The 25,112-nt window shown below is 34.9% G+C and overlaps 1 protein-coding gene across 1 annotated transcript in view; it reads right to left on the bottom strand.

Annotated features, from left to right (window-relative positions):
• LOC105552523 (transmembrane protein 232-like) overlaps window positions 1-24,052 on the bottom strand; it is a gene marked incomplete at its 5' end in the record, with an annotated part of 108,933 nt that extends 84,881 nt beyond the window's left edge. The window contains one exon of the mRNA XM_011998209.1: window positions 23,805-24,052. Within this exon, the coding sequence (XP_011853599.1) occupies window positions 23,805-24,052 (248 nt within the window). The remainder of the gene's footprint in view (window positions 1-23,804) is intronic.
• Window positions 24,053-25,112: the final 1,060 nt, after the last annotated feature.

Here is a 25,112-nt window from a genome sequence, read left to right on the forward strand (position 1 = left end):
AATGTAAATACTAATTAGTCTTATTACAATTAATAATTATATTTTATCCTTATGATAATGTTATATAACCCTTAAGAGGAAATTAAGATGACATTTTAAGTATAATAAAGAATAAAAACTTTTGAGTTCCTACATTACAAAGTTACAGGATAACTTTTCAGGAGACAAATTTATTGTACTCAGGTGTAGCCTTAAGATGAACGCAGCATAGGTGACCATTTTAAAGGTTCTCATAGGTTGGTAGAATTTAAGAAAAGGAGAAAGAACTTGCAGGTCCCAAATAACCCTGCATTAACTGGCTATATTCCCGGAATTTTCCCATTCAAATATATTCTGTCAGGTTAATAGCTTTGGGGCCTTCAAGAGATCTCCACAAAAGGTTCACTATGGAAAGAAAAACCCCTAAGACATTTTAAAGAAATACTTCAAACATCATTGGTTGAAGCTATGAAAGTGTAAAAGAGGTGGTTTGTGGAAAACAAGCAGCATCAGCAGTGGGAAAGAACTCTCCCATGATTACCTAATTCACTTAGGTCTAATCTTGTAGGGAATCAAAAAGTTGCTTAGTTTTGTTGAGTTTTTAATATAATTATATTGAATTGTTTGTTACTAGAAATTTTGTGATAATAAGAAAAAGAGATGATTATCACAGAAATATTGTTATTTTGGGGATAGCAAATATCTTTTTTCTAAGTGTTTCTGTCTGGTTTTGGTTTGGTTTTGTTTCTGTTATAAAATCCTCCATGGAGCATATGTGTGATTATTAAAGGCCACCTTCAAGAGTCTGACCTTTTAGGAATGTTGTATTTTAAAAATACGGATGTCATTTTATAAATGTTCCTCAAGTCTTATGATTCCAATCCCATTGAATGCATTGGTAAGTGTTGTCCTCATCAGGCTAGCAATGGTTTGTCAGGGAATTTCTGCAATTCCAGGGGCTGAAACTAGAGCAGACAAATCACAGGGCTATAGATGCAAACTGAAATTTCAGTCACCAAGTGGGAAGGACAAGTTTTTCAGTCACTGAGTAGAAGGACAAGTTTTAGCAAAGGAATTTTCAATAATTAGTATAAACCTAGATTATTTTCAAGACCAGTTTTAAATCTTGAAAGGGAAATAAAAGAAATAGAAGAAACATCAGTTTAGTTCAGTCTTCACCTTTAGACCATGATCCTTTCTCTTTAATAGGCAAATTGGCTCTTGTTACTCCTCCTGGTTAAAACTCTCCAATGACTTCCGTTTCCACTTAGAATAAAACTGAAACTCCTCATTTCAGATGGATGAGCCCTAATGGTCTGACTTTAATATGCAAACCTCACCTCATTCCACTCTCCCCTCACTCACTACCCTGTAGCCACATTGCCCACCTTTTTAGAACTGCACATGGCAAGTGAGCCCTTTCCTTCATATGGGCATTGCACTCACTGTTCCTTCTGCCTGTACCCTATGTCTATGCTCTTTTTCACAAAGCAAGTTCATTCTCTTCCAGCAGCAGTCCTCCACTGAAAAATCCTTTCCTCAAAGAGATATTTCCTGGCTATCTAAAGTAGAATTCTTCAATTATTTTCAATATTATCATCTGGTTAATTTCAATCATGGGATTTAAAACAATCTGTAATTACTTCCTTTGCTTATTGATTTATTTGTTACCTTTTTTTTTCTTTTTTTTATTATTATTATACTTTAAGTTCTAGGGTACATGTGCATAACGTGCAGGTTTGTTACATATGTATACTTGTGCCATATTGCTGTGCTGCACCCATCAACTCGTCAGCACCCATCAACTCGTCATTTACATCAGATGTAACTCCCAATGCAATCCCTCCCCCCTCCCCCCTCCCCATGATAGGCCCCAGTGTGTGATGTTCCCTTCCCGAGTCCAAGTGATCTCATTGTTCAGTTCCCACCTATGAGTGAGAACATGCGGTGTTTGGTTTTCTGTTCTTGTGATAGTTTGCTAAGAATGATGGTTTCCAGCTGCATCCATGTCCCTACAAAGGACATGAACTCATCCTTTTTTATGGCTGCATAGTATTCCATGGTGTATATGTGCCACATTTTCTTAATCCAGTCTGTCACTGATGGACATTTGGGTTGATTCCAAGTCTTTGCTATTGTGAATAGTGCCGCAATAAACATACGTGTGCATGTGTCTTTATAGCAGCATGATTGATAATCCTTTGGGTATATACTCGGTAATGGGATGGCTGGGTCATATGGTACACCTAGTTCTAGATCCTTGAGGAATCGCCATACTGTTTTCCATAATGGTTGAACTAGTTTACGGAGAACTACAAACCACTGCTCAGTGAAATAAAAGAGGACACAAACAAATGGAAGAACATACCATGCTCATGGATAGGAAGAATCAATATCATGAAAATGGCCATACTGCCCAAGGTTATTTATAGATTCAATGCCATCCTCATCAAGCTACCAATGAGTTTCTTCACAGAATTGGAAAAAACTGCTTTAAAGTTCATATGGAACCAAAAAAGAGCCCGTATCTCCAAGACAATCCTAAGTCAAAAGAACAAAGCTGGAGGCATCATGCTACCTGACTTCAAACTATACTACAAGGCTACAGTAACCAAAACAGCATGGTACTGGTACCAAAACAGAGATATAGACCAATGGAACAGAACAGAGTCCTCAGAAATAATACCACACATCTACAGCCATCTGATCTTTGACAAACCTGAGAGAAACAAGAAATGGCGAAAGGATTCCCTATTTAATAAATGGTGCTGGGAAAATTGGCTAGCCATAAGTAGAAAGCTGAAACTGGATCCTTTCCTTACTCCTTATATGAAAATTAATTCAAGATGGATTAGAGACTTAAATGTTAGACCTAATACCATAAAAACCCTAGAAGAAAACCTAGGTAGTACCATTCAGGACATAGGCATGGGCAAAGACTTCATGTCTAAAACACCAAAAGCAATGGCAGCAAAAGCCAAAATTGACAAATGGGATCTAATTAAACTAAAGAGCTTCTGCACAGCAAAAGAAACTATTTGTTACCTTTTTAAGGCTATAAGCTATATAAAGTTGGGAAGCATATTTTTCTCATTCATCACCATATCTCTAGTTAGCATGGTGCCTAGCCTACAGAAGAGACTTCAGTTATGTTTAGCTTCTTATTTTTACTATGATTCCAAAGCTTAACAAAAGCCCCTTTGACAGCTAGACTGTCTTGTCTCCAATGTCAATTTGTTTTCTTCTTTTTCAAATCATGTGAAAACAGTGGAAGTAGTGAAAAGTGACCCGATCTTGAAAATATTTGGAAAGTAATGACTATATGATTGTCTGATAGATTGAATGCGTAATGTAGGTGATATAGAGTCAAAGATGATTTTAATATCTGAGTTAATGCAAGAATGAATTTTCCCTTTACTAAGAAAATAATGAGGTGGGCAGCTTTGGGTGAGAGGAAGGGAGATGAGTTCAATTTCAGATATGTTAAATTTGAAGTGTTTATAAATCCACTTAAATTAAAACAAACGTAGATAGTTGCATACCTGAGTATAGTACTGAAGGGAAGATCAGGCTGCTGAGGGACCACCAGAGACCAACACAAAATGTTTATCATTATGAACCTCACTAACTGGATTAAGGAATGATTGATTCCACTTTTCATCCAGATGCGGCAGCGATGTGCATCCAGAGCCTCATCTACTGAGGTTTGCCTGGGTTGAAATTCCATGGGATTGATTTAAACAAGATCTTTGTTTTCCATAAGCCCATTATCCTATCCCTGCTATACAGAGCAAGTCTTAAACATTGGTTGAATTTGTAGTAAATGTTTCTCCTTCACCTTACCTTCTGCTTTAAAAAACACTAATTTGCGTGGTTATGAAATGACTCTGCATAAAATGAAGCTGTGTGACTTTTTTAGAGGACAATGATGCCTTGACTTTTCTGTCCCCAAGGACTTTTCTGTCCCCATAGAATTCTATAAGGACATGGAATAATTGATCATTTGCGTGTGTCTCTTTTTTCTTTATTCCCTTTGTTTGTTGTTCAGAATTGGACACTGTATTCCTTGGACTATCTTGGCAGTTTATGGGCCTGAATCAATCAGTTAATTTGCAAGCATGGCTCAGGATTTATGTGTACAGCTATAAACGAACATAGTTATTTCTCTATTTTAAATCTAATAATCACTGTAGACAGTATACTATTAATTACTGCAGATTTTTGTACTAGTTTTCACCTTAAATATGAGCACTTCAAAATCCTTTATTAAAACTCAGCTTTGAGATGTAGAGCTGTGGAACACCATAAAATGTAGAGGACATATTTTAATATAGCTATTTGAGCAGAGGGAAGTGGTTTTCTTGTAAATTTTAAATATCTTGCTTTCAAAGAGAGATGCTGATGCTGGAATAGAAGACAGCAAAGCGGCAGAATTGAAAATAATACAAAAATTACCTTTATTATTCAGAATTCCCCAAAAAAACAAAACCAACAGGATGTGAGTAGGTGTACACAAACATGCACATACATAGAGAGAGGAATTGACTCATTTGCTTGCAGAGGCTGATAATTCCCAAGACCTGCAGTTGGCAAGCTAGAGACCCAGGATTACCAATGTATAGTTCCAGTCTGAAAGCTCACAGGCTGAAGACCCAAGAGTCTGTTTCAGTTCGAGTCTGAAGACAAGAAAAGACTGATGTCCCAGCTTACCCAGTCAGGCAGAGGAGTTCTGCTTTACTCACAGAAGGGTTAGCCTTTTTGTTCTATTCAGACCTTCAACTGATTGGACAAGGGCCACCCAAATTAGGGAGGGGAACTTGCTTTACTCGGTCTACTAATTCAAATGTTGATCTCCTCTAACAGCACTCTCACAGACACACCCATAATAATGTTTGACCAAATACTTGGATGCCTTAATGCCCAGGCAAGTTGACACATAAAATTAGCCATCACATTGTCACATAAATATGACAGGGCACTTATTTTTTCATACAAGAAACTGTTTTTCCTCAAAAAAATTAACAATGAAGTTAATTCTTATTCATGTATACCTTCTTTCCTTCCAAGAGAGTTGCTTTTAACCATTAGAGTGTTGCTACATATCTTTGAAAATTATGGGAGTTTTCCATAACCAAACTGGAAGAGAAGACATCCTTGAATTCTTACTAAGTCTGATTCCCAGCTCCCTAACTCCTGAGTGATCTTAGGACAAGTCAATTAACCTTGTGAAATCTCAATTCCTCAAATACAAGGAGGACATTGGACCAAAGGGCTCCTATGGCTCTTCCATGGGAATGACTCTTTAACTGCTGATAGCTCCCTTCTCTATTACTCTGTCTGTTTGGACCCTCATAGGTGGAAGTGAACTCTCCAGCTTTTAGCCTAAGAACAAGTCCTTGTGGTGATCATGATGGTCAGTGGAGCAGAGGAGAAAAAGCAACACCATCTGCTACCTGAATTGTTTGCACTGACCATAGTAGGAAGAAAAATCGTTCTAAAGTACCTAACATATCCTAAATACACACTTTTTCTTTTTTTTTTCTTTTTTTTTTAAAACAGAGTCTTGATCTGTCACCCAGGCTGAAATGCAGTGGCATGATCTCGGCTCACTGTAACATCCACCTCCCAGTCAAGCAATTCTCGTGTCTCAACCTCCCAAGTAGCTGGGACTACAGAAGCACACGACCACATCCTTTTTTTTTTTTTTTGGTATTTTTTGGGAGAGATGGGGTTTCATCATGTTGGCCAGGCTGGTCTGGAATTCTTGGCCTCAAGTGATTCGCCCTCCTCGGCCTCCCAAAGTGCTGAGATTACAGGCGTTAGCCACCGCACCCTGTCCTAAATAGGCATTCCTATATTCACATAATTACACAGAACTAAACCATGCTTCTTTATTTCTTTTTTGTTATTTTATTCAAATGTCTACTCAGAATTTGGTCAAGGTGAGGAGAAGGAAGTATGAAAAGTGGAGGATTCTTGTCAGTTCAACAGTGCTGCCCACAGGTGTGGCCCAAATCAGACTCACATATCTAATTCCTTGAATTTTCATTACACTAAAATATAGAGGGTGTTAATTGCTCTGAGCTAGTTTCACCATAAATAACTCTCTAATGATAACTTGTTTTCTTCCAAGACTGTGATAACCACAGTAATGTTCTATGGTACCAGTTATACAAAAGACTAGAAGTTTACTTTCTAGCACACCTTACAGATAAAAGTGGATGTTAAATTGACCTATTTTTTTTCCACCAATCTCAAATTTTTATTATTGTTGGTTTGTGTGTTTTGTTTTATGGAGTTGTTTTTTGTTTGTTTTGTTTGTTTGGGATGCAAGCCTGTTTTCCTCAGATGGTTAAATCTCATATTTTTAAAGTCTCCTTGAGTTTGAACAGATTAATATATTTTATGGTTCATTTCACCCCTGATCATTTTACTCCCCAATAGAATCTAAATGCAAATGGACTGAGAAAACAGTATTAGAAGTAGTTGTTCACATACTGGAGTAAAAATGTGGTAATTATCCCACTGTTGTGACTCCCCAAGACAGTCAAATAGGATCATTCAAATCCTAAAGGGAGTTTCAGGGGTCTCAATTACCCACTTTGGCTGTCTACATCAATCAAAATAACTACCCTGTTTTCTGATTCTCATTCATGCTGTAACATATAGCTACAATCACAGGTGAAAGATAAGGAATCACTTTTTGACAATGAGACTTGTTCAGTAACAAAGTATATAAACACTGAATCATTTCCATTTCTGATCATTGGAAACCCCATCCAGTCAGGGTTGGATTAGATGCATCTCTGACTGTGGGAAGGAGAGAAAGTTCCTCATCGAGAACTCTTTTAGTACTTTCATTTATTTCAGTATATTATTTCCTAAATATGTAGTGTTCTGTCTATATAGTGTCCAAAAAAAGCAATTATATTTTTCCTTTTTTATATCTTCCAGCCAAATTACCACTCTCTTGGGCCTATAACTTTATCATACTCCTGAACATATTTGACCAAGTGGTAATAAAACTTTGAAATACAAGGCTAAAGTTACTGCTTACTGAGCCAGGGGTGGAAGAATTTACAGTAATACTACTCACTGGGTCTATCTTGGCTCATGTGTAATAGTGATGGATATCTAGCATGCAGAATTTAGAGATTTTTCACTGTTTTCACAACATTGGGATTATTAATAGAGTAGTACATGAAACTGAACAATATAGGGGAAGGGGAAAAGGGAGTTTGTGAATTATTTTTTGTGACTTTTTACTTCTTGTGATATGCATGCACTTGTCACAACATCTCCTTGCTTCAAATCAGTATGCATAACGTGTAGTTAATTCTTTGGCCATCTCTGTGAAGAATTGTGTGTGACAGCAAGTGCTACTGATGACTGAGAATGTGATGATGATTGCTGCTGCCACTTCCACAACTACTCTACCTCCACCATCTTCACCACCACTACTGTAATATACTGTTAGGCTAATAATAAATCTGGAAAGTTTTACCCTGGGTTAATCCAACTCATACTTGACTAAAATGCCTTAGAAGCCAATATGCAGAATATTAACATAGAATTGCTGACTCAGGTTCTCAGAGTGGAGTTAATTGCCCCTCCTAAGCCCATGGGCCATGTCACCTTGCTGACTCTTAACAGGCTTGACTCTCCCAGCCAGAAATAGTTCCATCATGGAAGTTGTCTAAGTGCCAAGTAGATTTGCCATATATTGTTCTTCTTTCCGTATTTAATTTATAGACAGATAGTGAGCATTATTGGAATAAGACCCTCAGGCATTTGAGAATTTGTGAGGATGATTATGTCAGATTCCTATTTTTATTTTAAATGCATGGTCTTTAGAGAGAGACCGGGAAAAATCATTGCTGCCTGTACGACATGCCATTTCTAATTCAGCAAGAACAGAGGCAAGGAAAAATTATTATACGTGACTTTTTTTTTTCTATGATTTACTTATCACAAGCTCTCTTTGCTTGATATCTGCATGCTAATAGGTGGTTGACTCGTCAAGCAACAGTGTTCAGAATTCTGTGTGACAATGTTGGCTTGCTTACATAAATGGTTTAGTAAAATTTCCATGCTTAAGATAGGCGTTTTTCTTTAAATAAATAGTTTCATGTAGAAAATAAAAACCCAAGGGGACCACTTGACATTAGTTCTGGCTCAACAAGACTCAGGTTAGTGAACTATTGTGAACAGCCAAGAATTTAGTGACATATCACTTCAGATATGATGGATGCTTAGCAATTACTGATCTTATATTGCTCTGACAGAGTTGGCGTTGAAAGTGGAAGCTGTTCAGAATGATAAATGGATATGACAATTTATTAAAGATAGAAGGCATGATTAGTGTTGGATGTAGATGCACCCCTTAAAAAGGAGGTAGGAGTTGAAATACAAGAAAAACAAAATTACACACACACACACACACACACTCACTCATAGCTCTTGGGGGGTAATAAAGACATTCATGAAACTTAAATGTCACACAATTTTTAGACAGTCATGGTGTCTCCACCTCTCTGACTAGGATCTTCCTTGTGCCCTCCTTCTGGTCATTAGCACTCCTCATGGGAGTCCATATTGCACAGCGCCTCAAACCTGTTTGGAGGATCTTTTGGGTCTGTTCTAACACTTCTGATTTCATTGTTGCCCTTGACATGAACATTTTCAAGTAAAGTCTGGTCAAGTTGTTTGTGCTGTTTCCCTTTCATGAATGAAAATGAAGTACTAGGACTAAATGCGCTATGGAAAGAGAGCAATCCCCTAAATATGCATATATGCTTTGTTTATTGGATAAACTGATTGAAGAGACACACAATGCCACTGCTAATGATATATATATACACACACACACACTCACACATATATATACATATACACACACACATATATATATGCAAAATTAATTCATAAATCTTTAAAAAATTTTTTTGGCTGGTCATGGTGTCTCATGCCTGTAATCCCAAGACTTTGGGATGCTGAGGTGGGAGGACCAGTTGAGGCCAGGAGTTCGAGACCAGCCAGGGCAACACAGCAACACTTTGTCTGTACAAAAATAAAAATTTAAAAAATTAGTCTGGTGTGGTGGTGTGTGCCTGTAACTCCTAGCTACTCAGGAGGCTGAGGCAGGAGGATCTCATGGGCCAAGGAGTTTGAGTTTGCTGAGTTACATTTGTGTCACTGCACTCCAGCCTGGGCAATAGAGCAAGACCATGTCTCCAAAACAAAAAACTCTGATAGACAAGTAAAATTTTACAAACACCTGTAAACCTATGAATTAACCAGAAAAGTCATTAAATGTTGCTTCTAAGTAATAATCTGCCTTCATGATTTCTTGGTATTTTGATATGTGTAAATGTTTTATTAGAGAATCTAAATTCATTTCTGTTGTATATACATAAATATACATATATTATATATGGTATACAAATTACTGCCCTTCCCATGTAATACATTTAAAAAAAAACACTTAAAAATGTTTTATTAGGTTGCTACTATAAGTTCTTTAGAAATATCATTCACACATATGGGAATGACTCCTGTTGTCACCTACATTCAGTGAACACAATGCACGCTCACGGATAATGAAAAATGACAATTCTATCACTATCTGAATGGGTAGATTTTAGGAAAGTCTTTATCTGTCCTTGAAATCAACATCTCCATACACCTAAAAAATTTAAAGCATTACCATATTTTAAGGTTATCACAATCTTTTATAAATTTTTCTTAAGTTTTTATAAATCCTCTTGTATTTTCTTCTAACTTTCTGGCTGTTCGTAAGGTTTGGTTTGTTTTTTGCTTTTATATCCTTCTTCTTTTTCCATACATTGAATGGTGACATTCCTCAAAATTCTACCAGAGGCCTGTTTCTCATGTTATTCTGTGTTCCTTCCCAAGGAAATGTTGCTTATGCCCATGACTTTAATCATCACATTTAATCAAATGACTCACAGCCCAGGCTTCTTTCCTGAACTACAAAACTGTGAAACTCACTGCATACTTAACATCTCCACTGAAAGAACTCAAAAGCAGTACCACAAATTCAACATGTCCAAAGCCAAATCCACAATCTTTTCCTACCCCCAACTCTGCCTTGTTCACTTCCATCATTCTTTGTCTTAGTGAATGGCACAACTATTCAACCAGTTGCTCAGCCTGGAAAAAAAAGAAGCACCTTTGGTATTTTCATCTCCTTTCTGTCACCCTTTCATATTTAATGATCACCAAATGCTATTGCTCTTTATTCTAAACATTATGCAATTTATTTACCTCCTTTCCATTTCTACTGCCACTAATCTCATGCATGCTATATTGAATGGCATCTTTCATGTTCTCCTTATCTAACAAAGCCAATAATGGCAATACTAAAACAAATTTACAAGAAAACATCCCACAACCCTATCAAAAGGTGGGCGAAGGATATGAACAGACACTTCTCAAAAGAAGACACTTATGCGGCTAACAAACATATGAAAAAAAGCTCATCATCACTGGTCATAGAGAAATGCAAATAAAAACCACAATAATATACCATCTCATGCCAGTTAGAATGACAATCATTAAAGTGTCAGGAAACAACAGATGCTGAAGAGGAGGTGGAGAAATAGGAAAACTTTTACATTGTTGGTGGGAGTGTACATTAGTTCAACCATTGTGGAAGACAGTGTGGAGATTCCTCAAGGATCCAGAACCAGAAATGCCATTTGACCCAGCAATCTCATTACTGGGTATATACCCAAAGGATTATAAATTATTCTACTATAAAGACACATGCACTCATATGTTTATTGCAGTACTATTCACAATAGCAAAGACTTGGAGGCAACCCAAATGTCCATCAATGAGAGACTGGATAAAGAAAATATGGCATATATAAACAATGGAATACTATGCAGCCATAAAAAAGGATGAGTTAATGTCCTTTGTGGGGACATGGATGAAGCTGGAAACCATCATTCTCAGCAAACTAACACAGGAACAGAAAACCAAATACCGCATATTCTCACTCATAAGTAGGAGTTGAACAATGAGAATACATGGGCACAGTGAGGGGAACATCACACACCAGGGCCTGTTGGGGGTGGGGAGTAAGGAGAGGGATAGCATTAGGAGAAATACTTAATGTAAATGACAGGTTGATGGGTGCAGCAACCCACCATGGCACATGTATGCCTATGTAACAAACCTGCACATTCTGCACATGTATCCCAGAACTTAAAGTATAATTTAAAAAAAGAAAAAAAGAAAAAGAAAAATTATGATATTAAGTAATAATTATTATACCAACTTATAATACTATATTAATATATCAGATTATATTTACAGATTATTTTATACTATATTCATTTATGTAATATTAATACACTTTTTGTGCTTACTTTGTAACAGGTACCGTAATAAACACATTCACTTGACTACCTAATTTCTCCTAAGCACCCAACAATAAAGGTGTTATCATTACAACACTTTATATATGAAGACATTTAGGTTTAGAGAAGTTAACGAAGTCACTTAGCTATAGTACCTCACATCTCTGATTATGTCACAACCTCTAACACAAACACATACTCATTACCTTCCACTCCTCACTCTACCACATAAAACACATTTAATGCTTATTGTGGTTCCTAAGATAAAATGGAAAATCCTGGTCACCTCTTCCTCTGTGGTCTTGATGAGCCAGTCATACCACTGGTTTTCAGTTCCTTAAATGCTCCATGGTTCCTTGCAACATAGGAACTTGCACATCCTGTCCCTTCCGTTTGGCATATAGTCTCCCTTCCCTGAACTCTCCCTACCAGTACATGCTTTTATACATCATGTACCTCTCCCTCAGGACACATCACTATTTATAACACAATGTAGTTCTCATTCATCACACTCATCATTACAGAGATGTAATACATTTTTTGCATAATTTTACATGTATATGTGTGGTTTTAATTAACATCTACCTCCTACACTTGACTAAAAGTTCCATTGGGAAAGAAGTATAATTTTTATTAAGTATTGTATCTGAGACATTTTCTTTCATAGTATCTGGCCTATATTAGGCATTCAATAAATAATTATTGAATAAATGAATTTATGGAAAAGTAAACTATTTGGTTGCAAAGTTCCAAATAACTTTTGGTGCACAACCAACATGCTAGAGTCACAAGCAGTAGTTCTAGACAAGAATCCAATCAATCATGCTGTTGGGCACGGGTTATTTTTCTTTATATTCCCAGAGCCTACCACAATGCCTTCACATAGAAGTGTTCAATGAATGCTTACTGAAGGAACACATTACCTCTATCAGGAGGTCTGTTTCTTGCTTACATTTAAATCCATAGCAAGAGACCACTATAAGAAGGCTGGTTAGTTGGAAACCTCAATTTCTCTGACAGGCGGACAGAAATCTGAAAACATCTGTCCTGGATACTAAGGCTTCAGAGAGTTTACATTCTAATTAAGCAGTCAATGAATGTTTATCAACTACTGCAAAAATATTTCATCACAAGCTCAACAATGCCCTTTTCTTTGAAAGAGCAAAGAGCACATAAAAAACAAAACACAAAACAAAAACATGTAGATCTTGTTTTTGTTTCCTGTTGTATTATTTTTATCTTCCCATAGTGCTGTCATTTTAATCCTAATTGATCCGTATTTGAAATATAGAATGCTTTTAAATCTCACCAAGATCATTTTAATACTTGTGTTATTTTTAAGATTCTGCATCACATCATGTTACTGTGAATGGAGAAGTCCTAGGGTTGATGATTGTATTAAAGCTAGACACTTGTATAAGCATAAAGCTATGGCAGTGAAAGTGGCAGCTAAAGCTATTGCCCCATTGATGACACCTATAATTCCTGCTCAGACCAAGGTTCTGTCTCACCAATGGAAAGACAGGAAAGGAGGAAAGATGTAACAGATAGATAGACATTGATTTATCTCCAAGGCAAGTTTGCAAATAAACTGAGTTATATATTGCAAATAGATGTATGAAGCATAGTTTTGACATTAATAGTTGAATTCCACCTCTAAGCTTCCAATAGCACTTCAATGTCAACAAAAGCAAAAATGAATAAGTGGAATTACGTTAAACTAAAAACAAAACTTCTGCAAAGTCAAGGAAACAATCAACAGAGTGAAGAGACAGGCTATGAATGGCAGAAAATAACTGGAAACCATATATCCAATAAGTGGTTAATATTCAAAATACAAGAGAAACTCATACAACTTAATAGCACATAAAACCAAACAAGAACAAAACAGAAAAACACCACCAAAAAAGGAGAAAATCCCAGGTAACCCAAGTAAAAAGTGAACAAAGGAACTGAATAGACATTTTTCCAAGGAAATCACACAAATGGCCAACAAGTAGGTATATGAAAAAGGTTCACAACATCACTAATTATCAGGGAAATGTAAATCAAAACCACAGGTATTAACTCATACTTGTGAAGATGGATATTAAAAAGACAAAAAGACAAAAGATAAGTGTTAGTGGGGAGATGGAGAAAAGGGAATACTTATCCATTATTGGTGAAAATGTAGTTTGGTATGTCTATTACAAAAAATACTATGGAAGTTCCTCAATAAATTAGAAATAGAACTACTATATGATATGGCAATTGTATTATATAGTAATACAATTGGTGCAAAAGTAATTATAGTTTTTGCAATTATTTTTAAAAATTGCAAAAATTGAAATGAGGTTTGCACCAACCTAATATTCTGAGTATATATTCAGAAGAAATAAAATCAGTATGTCAAAGAAATATCTGCACTCCCAATCTCTGGGCATTTTAACACCTTAAGTAACTGATCTAAACCAATGATTCAACCCATTTATTTAAACTCAATTATTTCACAAAGGCTCAATAAATAGAAGCCCATCTCTGAAGAACCACTCAGTGTTTTTTATCTCTCTGCAGCTAACAACTGTGACCAGCAATGCTGATTCTCTTTCATACTATGTCTTATCACCATACCCCTGAAATACATGTCTGACATAGTCAAAACCAGAAATGAATTGGTTTTAAATTAAATAACTAGAAGCAGGAAAGGAAACAAAACATAATCAAAAACGAAATCATCATGAAACTGTATGTTCTCTTGAAAAGTTGCTAGCAGCAATTCGTAACTTTAAAAAAAAGCACAAAAATGTAAACCTTCCACTTATTATTTATCACAATCTTACTAAGAATTAAATATTATATTCTAAATAAAATAAATATTTTAGAACATCTAGTAAATTATAGAACAAAAGGATAAGGAACTGACATGTCCAGGCTCTTTACCTACCTTCTTTTTCTGTATCCTCAGGACAAACCTTAGAGCAATGTACAGCTTTTTAATTTTTAAAGATTAAAAGTCTAAGACTCAGAGAAGTTAAGTAACTTACTTTAAATCAATCAGAAAAAAACCTATAAACTAAGCATATTTCATATAGTGTGAAGGAGAAATAGACTTTTTACATTTTTTCCTTCATGAAACAGAACAAGACAGATTGGTTTAAGGCATTTTACTTAGGCATCCTAGGGGCATGGTCAAGCCCACACAATATTAAATAAGAGGCCAAGTCTATTTTGGGGGCCCTCTTCTATTTAAACTCTCTCTATATGTACTTACTAGACTTACTAGAAAGTGACTCTTCTTTGATATATATTTCCTAAAATTAAGTAGAGAGTTTCAAGGTCTAGAAAAAATAAGTCCCCTAATGAAAATCAAGTTCCAAAAATCATAAGGCAGAAATTGAAAAAAAATTCTGTTTGTTAGAACATGTTTTTAAACAATTACTCAAGGCTTAGATATCAGATAAAATTCATATGAGGGAGAAGAAAGCAGCACAGTGAACACAAGAGTCAGAATGCCTTTGTTTAAATTCAAATTTCTGAACTTACGGTTGCAAATCCTTGGACTAACTAACCTTATCAAAACTCAGTATCCGTGTCTATAAATGAAGGAAATAATCATAACTCCATCTAAGGGTAGTACTTCACATAGTGCCTTGCTTATAAAATGCACTCATGTGGGGTGTCAAACAAAATTGATCATCTTGGATTGTCTAGCAGCGTGCTACCTAGAACTGAGGGTCTTAAGAATCTCCCATTTTGTGGAGTTTCTTCTCCTAAATCCAACTTCCCAATGATTCAATGCTTTCTTTACAACCATTAAGAGCGCCTCTTACGGCCTCCAGGTTCTGGGCAGCTGGCATTTCCATCATCCCCTCCCTTAGATGATACCTAACTGACTGATGATGGTATGATAACTGAGCCCAAAACGTTTATTTCTCCACTGAAAAGGAGTTTACACTCTTATAAGAAGGTAGAGTAGCAGTCAGGCACTCTCTCTTTGAAATACAAACCCAGTGAATGTTCAAATGCTTCCCCAGACTCCAGCACCCCTAATCAATGGGATAATTCGAAATGTAAACCACGTACTTCTTTCTGCTAACGGCTGACTTCTAAGTCTGTCCAATAAAGCCTATTCTTAACCTATTTCATAGGGTATCGTAGCACTTACCTTTCCCATCTTTCCACCATTCAGTAAATGTTAGCGACTCCTACTTCTATTACCATGGCACCAGCTCCTTTTATAAAGGAAGCTGCAGAGGAGGAGCACTAGCCTTGGGTACGGCCTTCCTGTAAAGTCAGCTGTGTAAAATCTTCTGCGTAACTGACAACAACTGTTCTCAGTTCATTCTTACTAGCACTACCTGGGCTCTCTTCCAGGCGTTAGTTTAATGAATATTCTTTAACATTAAAATTTGAACAAACTAAGCATGAACAAAGTTTTATTAATGTTCTTCTAGTCTTTACATATGTGGAAATAATTAGTTGTTGATGAGATTTTAGAGATTCGAGGAATAAGTTTAGAAAATACACTTATGAGAAACCTCAGAAGTAAGAAAGTATAGATGTGGGAATTGGGTTTTTAAAATTTGATCTTCATAGTTCTAAATTCTCAGCCTTAAGGTAAACTTGAGATAGTTTTACTGACAAATAGGGAAGAGAGAAATACTATGCTTTGAAGTAAAACTATTATATACCTATTTTTTTGTCTACAACTTTTATGATAAAAAACCATAATGATTTTTTCATATTTTTAAAAAAATGCTGAGGGGCAAAAAGAGCATGTATCCAACAACATGTTGTACTAGCTTAAAGAAAAGTTAAAAAAAAATCAACATACAGAAGCAAAATGATCAATTTTCGTTTGAAAAAATTACATAAAGAAAAAAAGTCAAACCTGCAAGCCATTCAGAGCAAAATGTATGTTTATAAACATAGTAAAGACAAAATTATTTTTAAAAATAATCTATAGGCTAAAAACATAAGGAATTTTTTTTTGGAAAAAATTATGGGTCATAAGATGTAGCAGACACTTCATTAATAAGGAAGTTCTCATCTTCTCCTTTCTAGAAAATTTTCAGATTTTCACACTGAAATAAGCATGCTCTAGTCCTCCCAGACAATAAAGAAACATTGTCTTAATTTTCCTCTTCTCTGCCCTTTTAAATGTGCCTCACCTTCTATAGGAGTCCTTATATGTTGGCTTCTTGGTGTCTTTCACATTTCCACTTGTTGAAAACACAAAATGGAGATATCTAGGAACACTAAATGAGGAATCGGTGATGTGGCACTATGAATAAAGACCTTTCAGGGATGAAAAGGAACTGTATGCTTTAAATTATGTCTTTGTATTTAGACCTGTGGGGTTTCAGCATGCTCAGCTGTTGATTCACTCTATTAATTCGATTTGGGAGCCTAGAAGCTGGAGGAGACGACCTAACAAAAGGAGCTAGCTATGGAACTTTTGTTTAGATGGAGAATCAAGCAAAAGGAAATATCAATTTCCTGAAGTTAATGTTTAGTCAACCAGAGAAATTTCTTCAATGCATAGCTTAGATTTAAATTTGCTTTTATACAACTTATAAAAAAACTTATTAAAAAAAACTTACAAAAATCCATATATCCATATATCTAGGCTTATCTTGTTGTCATCAAGCTGTAGCTCCATTCCACTGACCTCTGTTTTACCCAGAGATGAGCCCCTAACTGGAGCTGATACTATGCACAACTACAGGGAGTCACATTCACATAGAAGACTACATGAATGATGCAGTGGGAATGCTGCTCCATGAAACAACACTGAGGTAACTCTTGCTAGAGGAAGTCTCAGCTTGCTATGCTGCTGAATAATTCTCATTCAGGGAGGAGACATTCTAAATTTAATTGCTAGAGTCTGCAATGAACTGTGAAAAACTGGATAAGCAGACAGCATTTTTTTCTAGGACCAGTGATGTATGATTGTCATTTATTTAATGAACTGCAGGCTCTGAAAGAGAAGCTTAATTTACTAATCCCTCAAAACCTACAGGACTTTTTGGGTCTTAACCCCCTCACCTGCTCCTTTTTTGTCTCACTCTTCTCTGACTTTGCATATTGTCTTTCCCTTCTCCCTAACCTTGTGCACATCCTTTTATTTGTACCTTTCATCCTCAGTATGTCTCTTCCCTCATATCTTTTCTCTTTCCTTTTGTTCTCTTTCATCTTTATTTCTGCTTATTGCTCTTATTTCTCCATTTGCTATTTTTTCACACATTTCCTCTATGTCTACTTTCTCTCTGTCTCTCTCTCTGTCTCTCTCTCTGTCTCTGTCTCTCTGTCTCTGTCTCTCTCTCTGTCTCTGTCTCTCTGTCTCTCTCTCTCTCTCTCTCTCTCTCTCTCTCATCTCTTGTGTCCCAGCAGGCACTATTGATCTCCACCTGCCTTTTCATCACCTGTATATACTTTCTCTTGCTTTTTCTTAATCTGCTTTTGTTAACATTGATTTTTTTCTATTTTTCCAGTTTATTTTTTGCTATCCCTTTCTTCAACTGTCCATGACACAAAACCAAAGTACACTTTAATGTCCTCTTTGTGGCTCCAGATGAATTATTCTTCCATGTCTGTCTTTCAGAATATACAGAATACATCCAGAGACTCTACATTCCAATACCCAGGCCACGTAGAACTGCCATTTTCATTGTATCTTGATTGTGTTACAATTTTATAAAAATGTAGGAAATACACAAGTAGTTTTGCAGTATTTATTTCTGCACACAAGACTACTAAAGCCAGGCTGTGTGATCCTTAACCCCAAATCTATATGTCTTCCTCACTGATTTTAGAATTATTGAAAAAAATGCTTAAAACTATTTCAAAACTCAAACATTTTTCTGTTGACTATTTGTGAACACAAAGGAAAGCCTGCCCATCAGCCTTGCTGCGCTCAATTATAACAGCTGCAATAAAGTGTGCCTTTTGGCAGCAACACTCATATGATTTTGGAACTTAAATAATGATTTAGACAAATGCCAAGGAAGAAAGTTTCCCACATGATTTAGCACCTTCTTCAAGAAATTAGAAAATTAACCACAAAATAGACCAAAGAAGTAACAAACTCATATAAATAAGCACAAAAATATATGAGTTAGAATCTAGAAGCTGGTCCATTGGAAAAAAAAAAAACATAAAATAGATTTAGCATCTAGCTAAACTAACTAAGGTGAATAAAAAGAACAAAATTCAAATACACAAAGTAAGAATTGGTTAAGGGCAAAATAATACAGAAACAGAAAGAATTACAGGATCACAATAGACTGCTTTGTTCAATTATGGCCAAATAAATTCTGAAAAATGGGATGGAATAAATAATATTCAGAGAAAAGATAATGTTAAAATTGTTAACATTGACTTAAGAAAAAGAAAGATCTAAATAGACTGATATTCAGGATTGATATTCTAGATGATTTTAAGGCAGGGCTTCCAACAATCAAAACTGAATGTTGCCGTACATGTGCATTTGGGCTGAATATCAATCTTGTCAACAGCCATAGAAAAAAAATTTTGACAAAGAACTACCTTAGAAGAGGCATAAGGTACTGATGATTAATGTTCAACATCACTAATCATCAGAGAAATTCAAATTAAAATGTCAATGAGATATCATCTCATCCCACTTAAAATGGCTTCTATTCAAAAGACAAGCAATGATGAATGTTGGTGAGGATGTGGAGAAAGGGGAACACTCATGCATTGTTGGAAGAAATATAAATTAGTAGCCACTATGGAGAACAGTATGGAGGTTCCTCAAAAAAACAAAAGCAGAACTGCTATATGTTTCATCAATCTCACTGTTGGGTATACACCCAAAAGAAAGAAAATCAATATATCAAGGAATATTGCACTCCTATGTTTATCACAGCACTGTTACAATAGCCAAAATTTGGAATCAACCCAAATGTCCATCAATAGATGAACAAATGAAGGAAATGTGGTATATATACACAATGTAATATTATTCAGCTATAAAAATGAATGAAATCCTGTCATTTGCAACAACATGGAGGGAACTGGAGGCTATTATGTAAAGTTAAATAAGCCAGGTCAGAAAGACAAATACTGCATGTTCTCATTCATATTCAGAAGTTAAATAAATATTGAACTCATGGAGATGGAGGATGGCTACCAGAAGTCAGGAGGAGTGGTGAAGAGTGAAGAAGGAGGGAGGGATAAAGAGAAGATGGTTAAATGGTTATATATATACACATATATACACACACACATATATAAATATATATACATATATAAATATATATATACGGAAGGAGAGAGAGAGTTTGGTAGGAGGAGTAAGATCTGATGCTCAGTAGCACAACAGGGCAACTATAGTTAATAATTTATTGTATATTTCAAAATAAAAGGGTGGAGTTGGAATGTTCCTAACACAAAGAAATGACAAATTATTAGAGTGACAGATACCCTAATTACTCTGATTTGATCATTACACATTGTATGCTTGTGTTAAAATATCACGTATACTCCATAATTATGTACAACTAGTATGTATTCATAATAATTAAAATTTTAAAAAGAGGGAATTCTAACATAGCTTGAAAGAGTAGATTATTCTGAGCTTCTGAAATTATTTTGGAACACAGAAAAAAAGTTCCAAAGAATAACAATGATAGCAAAACTTGACAAAAATTAAACAGGAAATACACAATTATAAACAAATATTACTTAAGACTACTTATGAAAAATTTCTAGATCAATCATTAACAAGAGGATCTAACAGGACACTATTAGACTATTATGTAATAATTAAGAAGAGTTTTGTTTCATCCTGTATTGCTGCTTGAGAAACATCCCAAAATCTAGTGACTTAAAATAATAATGGGCTGGGCACAGTGGCTTATGCCTGTAATCCCAGCACTTTGGGAGGCCAAGGCGGGTGGATCACCTGAGGTTGGTAGTTCGAGACCAGCCTGACAAACATGGAGAAAACCCATCTCTACTAAAAATACAAAATTAGCCAGGCGTGGTGGTGCATGCCTGTAATCCCAGCTACTCAGGAGGCTGAGGCAGGAGAATCGCTTGAACCCAAGAGGCAGAGGTTGTGGTGAACCAAGATCGCACCATTGCACACCAGCCCGGGTAACAAGAGCAAAACTCCATTTCAAATAATAATAATAATAATAATAATACAATAATGATCTGCTGTTCTAATCCTGTAGGTCAGGAATTGGGGTAGGGCTCACTGGGGATTGCTAATCTACACACTAAACAGTATTGGCTGAGCTCATTCATGCAGGTGCATTAAGCTGAGAGCTGGGCTGGGCTGTATGGTCCAAGATGGCTTCCTAGTATATCTAAGGCCTTGTCGTGGGCTGCCAGCTGGGGCACTGATTCTTTTCTATGTGGTCTTTCTCTTCAGGTGACCTCTCATCCCCCAAGACCTTTCTCTCTCACGGATCTCACTGGTGATTACTGACATTGAACGTTGTTGTATATACTTACTGCTAATTGTATATCTTCTTTAGAAAAATATCTATTCAAGTTGTTAACCTATTTTTAGTAGATCTGAGAGTTTTTTGGCTATGGAATTGAAGAAATTCCTTATATATTTGGAAATTAAACCCCTGTCATAAATATGGTTTGCAAATATTTTCTCCTAATCTGTAGAATGACTTAATTTTGTTGATTGTTTATTTTGCTTTGCATTAGACTTTTAGTTTGATGTAGTTCTAATTGTTTTTGTCACCTGCAGTTTTAGTGTCATATTCAAGAAAACATTGTAAAGACAAATGTCAAGAAGTTTTCGTTCTTTGCTCCTTTCTAGGATTTTTAGTTTCATGTCTTACATTTAAGTCTTTAATCCATTTGGATCTGCTTTCTGTGCTTGGTGTAAGAGTTCAATTTCATTCTTACACATGTGGATATACAGCTTTCCTAGCACCATTTATTGAAGAGAATCTTTTTTCCCTGTTATATATTCTTGGAAACCTTGTCAATGATTAATTGACCATATGTGCATGAATTTCTTTCTGGTCTCTCTATTCTGTTTCATTAGTCTATACGTCTGTCTTTATGCTAATACCATACTGTTTTAATTACAGTAGCTTTGTAATATATTTTGAAATCAGAAAGTGTGATGCCTGCAGGTTTATTCTTCCTTCTCAAGATTGATTCGGCTATTCACAATCTTTTGTGTTCCCATATGAATTTCTGAATTGTTATTTATATTTATTTAGAAAATGCCATTGTGATTTTGATAGCATTGAATCTGTGAACATTTTAGCAAGATTAATTCTTTCAACACAGGAATACAAACTGACATTCATTTATGTATTCTTTATTTCACCAAGGTTTTGTGGTTTTCAATCTAGAAGTCGTTTACATCCTTATTTAAGTTTATTCCTAAGTTTTTTATTCTTTTTTGTACTATTGTAAATGAAACTGTTTTCCTAATTTCTCTACCGTATAGCTCACTGTTAGTGTACAGAAATGTAACAGATTTTATTTGTTGACTCTGTATCCTGCAACTTTAATGAATTCATTTATTACTTCTAAAAGTTTTTTGGTGGAGTCTCTAGGGTTATATATATATAAGGTCATGTCACCTGAAAACAGGGACAGTTTCTCTTCTTATATTCTGATATGGATGCCTTTTATTTTTTCTTGTCTAATTATTCAAGCTAGGACTTTAACCAATAGAAAACTGGGTAAATAAATTATGATATATCCATAATAAGGAAAACTTGTCTGTTTAAAAAATGATAATAATTAGAACATTTTCTATGTATTGGAATGGAAAAATGTACCTGAAATCAGGTTAAATGACAAATTCAAGATGCCAAATACTATGTTTACTATGCTAACTTTCATGTTAAAATGAAGGGGAAAAAGTTAAAAATACTAATAATGTATTATATTTGCATTTTATAGACCCTGAAAGGACACACAAGAAATTACTGATGTTATTACCTAGGATAGGGAGAGATGAGGGGGTAAATCAGGGAAGGAAGGGTCTATAATCTAAAGAGGCTTTGACTTTTTACCTTTAATATACAGAAAGTTGGAGCATTTTTCATGAAAGAGAATATGTATAAGAGTTCTTAAAACTGGGGAGATCCTACAAAGGAAAGAGAATCACATATTATACTAGACTTTGCAAACACAGTAATATACTGTGGCAATAGTTATAAAGGATAATGATTTTACATATTAATCCAAATTACTCCTTATTTGTGGAGGCAAATACAACATATTTTCAAATATTGAGCACATATTTAAAACACTTGATAATACCTTAGTCAAATGAAAAATAAATAAGAATAAATACATAAGAAAGTATATATTCAGGAATTGAATAAAATTTACAGTTAAGTTTAAATTTACAGATGCATTTTCAGCAACTATTTAGTCCAGCTAAGTTTATTCACTGGGTTAAATTCCTCTAATCCAGGAACAAAAGGCTCTTACATTAGATTGTAAAAAGACACAAAGGCAAAGCCAATCAGATGTAACGTATAAAACAATATATAGCAGGTACAATTTACAACAACAACAAAAAATTCAGAATGGTAAAATCAAAATCAGTGTGCTATCTATTAATCAATCAATCACAGCCTATCAGGAATAAATTGCTCAACAGAACACCAAACACATCAAAATATGAATTAAAAATACAAGGAAAGCTGACTTTATAGTAAATGTATTAAAATTAATAGGAAAAAATATAACAATATATTCTTCAAATGACTTGGGTTAAAAAGTAAATAAAAGTTTCTGTCGTGATTAAAGCTTTACTAAGAGATTTACAATGTAAAATAGGGCCTGTGTTATATATCAAGAGTGATTTTTCATCTATTTTAAAAATCTGTCTAAAAGTGACTTTTAACATCTTAACATTCTGTATATCTTAAAATGACAACAGGGACCCCAAGAATCTGAAAGAAATCTGCCACTGGAGAAATTGTAAATAAATTTGAAAATTATTCACTTTAATAAATCATTCCTAAGTCCAATGTTTCCTGGAGTCCTTTGAAATAAATTTATGAGGAGTTGAAACATAAAATCTGATTAGTCTCATAACTACCAGTTTTTGAAGACTTACTATGTTCAAGACTCTAACTTAGATATGTAAGATACATATCAAGTATGTATATATATGTATGGATACACACATAAAATAAAGTCTTAAAATTTTGAATATTGAATGATTTGGTTTCTGTTTTAAGTTAGTATTTACCTCACAAGAATTACATTAATATTGATTTGTATTATGTAATAATGCCTATTACAAACATGAAGAGTTTCGGAGAAGGGAGGAACTTGCTCAATGATAGACCACCTAGGAGGTGATCGAACCAAAATTTGAATTGAAGAAGAGAAACTGAGTTAAATAATGTGGCAAATAATTATCTATAATTTCTGTGATTTTGAATTGTAATGTATTAGAATAATAAAACCAATAGTACTTCTCTTTACCTTACAGTGAAATGTAGAACTTTCTTTTTCATGGACTCCAGCTTTTTATTCGGATATTTTGTTTGATCCTTTTTTATTGATGGTTTCTTCAAAGGAAGAACACGGGCCTCAATGGGGGGAAAGAATAGTTTGGAAAGAGTGTCGGCAATTCTCCACCCAATATATTTGGAAAAAACTTCTTCTCCTACATTTGATGAGATGTTTGTACTATACCTAGTGAAAGGATCGGTTGGGTCATTTAACTCAGCCTGTTGAAAGAAACAAGAAAGGAATCAGTTGAAACAGGATTAAATGGGAGAAAAAAAAATCATGTATTATTAAATTTTTTAAAGTATCTTTATTTTCTTTGACTAATATTGCATTTTTCCTGTTAAGTAAAAATAATCTTGATTAAAAAATTGCAGTTTTCCAAAAGATTTCAAAAACCAAAATAGCAAATTTCAGTGAAATAAATAAACATTAATGCATCCAGTCTTGAAACTCTGAAAATTTAATAAGGTAATTTTTATTTTTAATTTGATATACTTGCCATGTAAGAATTTCATACACTTTCTGGAATTTTATTTAATAAGAAATTAAGCAATCAGTTGAAGTAATGTACATTGTATTAAATCAGACTTTTTTTTTTACACACAATCTAAACTGTTCTTGATATCAACAGAGCATTTTTTTTTCTTTTTTGAGAAGGAGTCTTGCTCTGTCACCCAGGCTGGAGTGCAGTGGCACAATCTTGGCTCACTGCAACCTCCATCTCCCGGGTTTGAGCACTTCTCTTGCCTCAGCCTCCTAAGTAGCTGGAACTACAGGTGTACACCATCACGCCTGGCTAACTTTTGTTATTTTTAGTAGAGACGGGGTTGCATCATGTTGGCCAGGCTGGTCTCGAACTCCTGACCTCAGGTGATCTGCCTGCCTCAGCCTCCCAAAGTGCTGGGATTACAGGCATGAGCCACCATGCCCGGCTAAACAGAACATTTTTATAGAGCAAAAATTTTAAGTGAAAAGCAAATAAGAGCTTTGTATTTAGCTTAAATTGAAGATATTTAAGATTTTGATTTTGATTAAATTAAATATGTTCTAACACCAAAGAGTAAAAAAATTACACAAATTTCCCATTATTTAAGCAATATTTATTCAAGAAAAAGCTATTTTCTGAAATTTCCTATTCCTGTTTGTTAATGTCCAGGACCGCTTTTTAATTACTTCTTTTAAAATGGCCAGAGGCATATTTTCTCTGGCTATAATCAGTAATAATAAATGAAAATCTAAGTAAAATGGCATATGTTACCAATTTTTTTATGTTCATGA

The sequence above is a fragment of the Mandrillus leucophaeus genome, unplaced genomic scaffold (genome assembly GCF_000951045.1).
Source record: "Mandrillus leucophaeus isolate KB7577 unplaced genomic scaffold, Mleu.le_1.0 Scaffold560, whole genome shotgun sequence".
Classification (NCBI taxonomy): domain Eukaryota; kingdom Metazoa; phylum Chordata; class Mammalia; order Primates; family Cercopithecidae; genus Mandrillus; species Mandrillus leucophaeus.